The sequence below is a fragment of the Vigna radiata genome, chromosome 5 (assembly GCF_000741045.1).
Source record: "Vigna radiata var. radiata cultivar VC1973A chromosome 5, Vradiata_ver6, whole genome shotgun sequence".
In the NCBI taxonomy this organism is placed as follows: domain Eukaryota; kingdom Viridiplantae; phylum Streptophyta; class Magnoliopsida; order Fabales; family Fabaceae; genus Vigna; species Vigna radiata.
Genome location: NC_028355.1, coordinates 16,180,916 through 16,186,881, shown reverse-complemented (window position 1 = coordinate 16,186,881; position 5,966 = coordinate 16,180,916). Strand labels below are relative to the sequence as shown.

The 5,966-nt window shown below is 33.4% G+C and overlaps 1 protein-coding gene across 1 annotated transcript; it reads right to left on the bottom strand.

The window, feature by feature from the left end:
* Positions 1 to 1,693: 1,693 nt before the first annotated feature.
* LOC106760373 (transcription factor TGA2.3-like) lies at positions 1,694 to 2,176 on the bottom strand. Its single transcript, XM_014643810.1, has one exon. The coding sequence runs from the start codon at positions 2,174 to 2,176 to the stop codon at positions 1,694 to 1,696; it is 483 nt and encodes a 160-aa protein (XP_014499296.1).
* Positions 2,177 to 5,966: the final 3,790 nt, after the last annotated feature.

Below are 5,966 nucleotides of genomic sequence, written 5' to 3'. Positions count from 1 at the left end.
TCTGCATAGTCTTATATACACATGCAAATAACAGGAAAAAAAACATAAAAGATACACGTAAAATATACAAGCGTATTTGATTTAAATTACAGACACTATTAATTTTAACATAAAAGACTAAACTATGTTACGAGAGATAATTTGAGAAAATATAAACAAACTTTACAGCGTATATTGAATAAGGTCGTTGCAGTTTGGTTTGATTTTTTAGTCAAAAAAGAATAGACATATGAGCCGATTAGAAAAACATGTGAAGCGTAATTTAGTAGTTAAAATTAATCACACAATCTCTGAACAATCAAATAATTGCCATTCAAAAAATATCAAATACAATTTGCTCTTAAATACCATTTTGTTACCGTGATAAATTCACAACAAAATATTACATTAAAATATAATTAATTTATATATTATTACAGTGTTGAGTTCAGATTAAACAATTGATATTGAAAATAAAATAAAATTCTATACTACATTAGAAGTCACAAAAATAATTTTAATTGATAAATGCGAAATTTACATCTTATACAAAATAAAATATAAATCAATTAATAAAAAGTCCTTTATTTTAATTTTAAAAAATAAACATAGAATGAAAATAAAAAAATATAATAAATAAAAAAGTATAATATATTTTCTTTTGAGTAAATTTTCATAATTGATAATATTTTAGTTCTGTTTTTAATTTTAAAACTGGATTATTTTGTTAACCTACGTATTCTCGATAACATTTATTTAATATTTTGACAAATTCTATCAAGGTACAGAAAAAACACAAACCAATACCTTTGTATGAGGAAAGTATTGGGATGGACAATAACATGTTTCTTTGGATATTTTGATAAGGTCTTGTCTCGATATAAGCAAAAATATAATACTGTGTTCTGTATTATACACAACAAACGTTATCATGTCAGGCATTGCGGATATTTCAGTAAAAATACAAATTATCAATTATTGGAGAGTTTTAATAGAAAATTGGGTAGTGCTAATATCAATGCCCATCCTATTACTGTGAATGGACTTCACGATCCAGTCAAGGAGGAAACACGAGAAATTCAGCATCAGCAAATGGGCTTGGCTAAAAGCCTTTTTTTCTTTATTTTTTTGCTGTTCTGGACTTTACTCGATCATGCTGGGTTAAGTGGAACTTATCTTTGAACATAATAACTTAATAATATAATAATAAATAATTAACACTGACACCTCTTATTTTCAAAATTAGAATGAGAAATAACGAAAATAACATAGCTTTTTATTTTTTAACAAAATCAGATAACAATTCTACAATAAAAAAACATTTTTATGTTATTTTAAATAAAGTTAAACTGAAGCTGAATGGTGATAAGGAAAACAGTTATTGACTTATTGGTAGTAATGAAATTCGCGGTTTCTTTAGAAGCAAAAAAAACACGCGCGAGTAGGGAATAGGAAATAGGACGCGTGCGTCACGGATCGCGCGTGGTCCGGTATAGATTTTAGAGGAATACACGTTGACAGAGATATGTCAATGTGACGGTCCAACCTCGTCTCGGAGCAAACCGTTCTTCCTTACGCGCATCTGAAAGCGCATCGTCGCCGCCAGTAACTGCACTGTCTGCGGCGGGCTTAAGATCTCCACCACCTTCCTCATCGTCGACGCGCGAAGCGCGTCGCCTTTCTGGGAAACCTTCTTAAGCGCTTCCTTGAGTCCCTAAAGTGCCGCTTGCTGCTCCGTTTTCTCGCCGTCAACCACTCTGACGAGCGCCAGCATGCGCGGACTCGCCATGCTCTCTTGAATGGAAGCCATTGCCTCGGAAACCTCTCTCTCAGCTCGCTTGATCTCGTCGCTGACTCGCTCCATTTTCTCCCTCTGCTCCGCCGTTAAGCCTGTGACATTGCCGTCGGCGAGACGGAGAATGAGTGAGGGCTTGTAGTCCCCAATCCAGAGCAGCAATCTCTCGTAGGCGGAAAGCCAGGGCGGGGAAAAGAGAAGGAAAACGTCGCCGTTGGCCACGTTCGATTTCTCTTCCAAAAATTTCTGGTAATGACACATAACTTGCTCGATCAGCATCCTCTGTTCTGCATCGTTATCATTGGGCTCGACGCTCAGAAGCTGCTGAAGGAAATTTTCGTGCCGCGCAAGCCATTCCTCGTAGAACGCCTCGAACGATTTCTGAACATTCTCCTCGGGCATGCTCGCGAACATTGACATTGTGAGTAGTGGTAGCAGCAGTGTAAGTGGTTGCGAGAGTGATGGTTATTGGTTAGCGATTTCGGGAATGTGCGCAAGAACAACACCTTCCCTCCATGGCGGTGGAAGTCATGGAGTCTCCGTCGATTGCATGCCACGTCTTAGGGCAACCAAAAGACGCCAAGAACAACACCTTCCTTCCAGCCATCTATAACAATCGCCATTAATTGTTATTTTTTATTTATACTGTTAGTATTTGGTTTCAGAGATAATAAAGTAACTTATCAGTACAAATTAGGATTAAGATTAGTTTCTTAAACTATAATTATCTTCTAGTAACTTCTTTGGTTGGTTTTGTTTGTCTACAACGCAATTTAGGGCTTGAAGTCTGGCCCAAACGGGCCCAAGGAAAAAAAAATGGCTGTCCAATTATCAAAGGGTGTTGCTCCCTACACCTCCCCAAGTGGGACCTGTACCTCTTCATTAATTTAATTTATTTTAAAAATATTTTACACCTCTCCACTATTTTTTTTATTCCAAAAATACTCTATACCTCCCCATTAATTTAATTTATTTTAAAAATATTTCTTTTTCTCTCCCTACATTAATGGAGCATTGGTTCATATTTGAATTTGTAACATACTACAAAATATAAAATTCAGAGGAAACTTCAATATTAGTCCTTCTACCATTTCCATTTTATAAAATTAAAAGTTAGATGCAGATACAAAATAATAAACATAATAATATTAATAGTAAATAATGATATATTATTATTATTATTATTATATACTAACTTTATAATAAGGAAAAAACTAAATAAATTCTAAATCTTTAACAAATAACTTTTTTTTTTATATTTTAAGTATTAAATAATACTTTTATATTATTTATCTAATAAATTAAATATTTTATTCAAGTTATTTGAGTCAAACATGTCGGTGAGTTAAAACATAATATAATGTTAAAAATTATAGATATTATATGTAAAAAAAAAGATACATGTATATAATAAACATTTCTCTAGAAATTTAGAACAAAATTTTACCATTTATTAAGTAATTTGAAAAGAAAAAAATATATTTAACAACGAAAATAAGATTAAATCAAACTTATTTAAGAAAATATATTCAAATTTAAGTGATGTAAATGCTCCATTAATGAGCCATGTAAATGCTCCATTAATGTAGAGAGAGAAAGAGAAAGATTGTTAAGGATAATGGAGAGGTGTAGGGTATTTTTGGAACAAAAGAAAATAGTGGGGAGGTGTAAAATATTTTTGAAATAAATTAAATTAATGAGGAGGTACAGATTCTGAGTTTTTTTTTTTTTTTTATTTACGAGAATCTGGGTGACATGAGGCGGTGCTTCTTCCATTACGTAACATTTCCGCATAGCCATCAGGAACTTTCTGGTTAGGTTTAATTATTCAGCAATTTTTTATTTTAGAATCTCAAAATGATCCTGTTTTTTTTTTTTGAGTTTTTATTTTATAAAAATTGTAACAATTACACTTTGGACTTAACGTATTATAATTAGTTGATCTGGCAGAATGACGTTGGGTTTAACTAACGTTACACGCCCATCAATGAGAGACAGCAACCTCATCAAATTTTGTCATGTTAGCTTCATTTCTTCCATAAAAAACCTTTATTTCCTTTTTCTTTCCTTGTGTTACCATCAATAACCACCTCACTAGACCAACTAACGTTACACACCCATCAATGAGAGACAGCAACCTCATCAAATTTTGTCATGTTAGCTTCATTTCTTCCATCAAAAACCTTTATTTCCTTTTTCTTTCCTTGTGTTACCGTCAATAACCACCTCACTAGACCAACCTATCACCACGTGTTCTACCATGTGCTGCCACAACCTTTCAAGAACCCTAATTATGAGCTTCCCAAATCTTCTATCTCTAGAAACTTGTAACAAATCAGAAACCCAATTAACCCTTATTTTTAAAAACTCTCAAATCAACCATGGCAGTATTACCAATTTTATGATGAACTCAAGCCACTGTGACGTAATTAGTTCGCACCAGTAACCATTTTCGCTGTCGCAACAACATCACGACCATGGAAAACAACCACTATGAGCATACATTTGCACATAGAGAAACCTAGATATAGAAGAAAAACCCAATAATGAACTGAACCCACCATCTCTTTTGCAACTGCGAAACCCATTATCACACCACCGCAAGAACCCTTCCTCGCAGATCCACTAAATCGAATCACCGTGACTCACCCTGATCGCAACCAATCTTCTCCTTCAAGAGTGAATCCATCGAACCCAATTGCAAATTTCTCTCCCCAGATTGTGCAAATTGCGCCTCCATCTTCCTCGAGCAACCACCAATACGAAGCCAGCCTTCATTTTCGTTCCCAATGTGCACTTGCAAAGAAATCCGGAAACCACAAAATCGCACTCAAGCAATCCATGAACCATTCTTCCTCACGAACATCACAAACCCCATTTTTCACCGCGCCACCACGAGTTCCATACCCATAATTCGCAAAACCTTAACCTTCAATAAAAGAACCAAGCAAGAAACCCAAAATCGTGAAATTGTGAAAAGAAAACTCCAACTCGCGTAATCAGTGCAGAACCCCAAAATAGTGTCGGTATCAGCGAACAACACCCTTCTTCGCGATGCAATGTCGGTATCAGCGAACAACACCCTTCTTCGCGATGCAATAAATCCCTTTGCACAAACCTTAATTTGTGCAACGTGAACATGTCACGTCATTTAAAAAATTAACATCAACATCCCACGTCAAATGATTAAACCTTCTGGTTATAAGGGGTTAGAAATGGGATTAAGATAAAAAAAAATAATGCATCTATGCAATTTGAAAATATGATATCCTCTATTCAATAAAAAAAATCCAATTAAGATATTAATAATGTTTTTTGATTAATATCTACTCATGATAATAAATTTTAGAAATTTTCAAAAATGGTTTTTGCAAAACAAATCTAAAGATATACTTTCAAAATTTTAAAATAACTTCATTATGAAAAAAGGGATTAATTAAATTTTTTATAATAGATAAAATGAATGACTGACCAACGAAGTAAATAGATAAAAGATAAATGAATTGGTTTGTGATTTTTTGGGGAAAGCTTAGCACAATGCTTCCGTGGCACCATACAAAAAATTAAAAAAATATAACTATACAATAAATATAAATAATTTAATTATAGATAATTTGTATCTGTACGGTATGATATTTGGGACAAGCGATTACGAAGAATAACCGATCGGTTATACATAACATTATGATTATGATGGGTCATAATTGGGCCGACTCTTATTATTGAACTTGTAGTCCACCAATTTAAAAGGTATTTTATTAAAGATACTGAGAATCAAATAATATATGATTAAAGATATAGGTAAGATTGTTTATGAGTAACCAAATAAGTTTGTTTATATTTTATTCTGTTTATATTCTATTGAGATTATATCAGTTCAATGTCTATAAATAGAGGGCCACGAGCCAGATATCTTCTAATCACACTCTATTCACATACTACTTACACTCAACTACAGACCGCTTCTAACTTGAGCATTGGTCAAGGTTAAAACATAACGAGCGGTCGAAATACAGAAGAAACGAACAATTCGAGCCACGTCATCCACGTAAGTGTCTTGGTCCCACAACCGAAACAATTTCTTTATAGATAAACTTTACAATTTAATTATAGATTACTATTATTATTGTAAAATAATGATTCCGTATATAGTAACAGTTCCAAATTAACGCTATTGGGGAGGGGATCTGTA

Excerpts from the sequence above, each read along its gene's own strand:
- LOC106760373 (XM_014643810.1), bottom strand. The coding sequence starts at position 2,176 with ATGCCCGAGGAGAATGTTCAGAAATCGTTCGAGGCGTTCTACGAGGAA.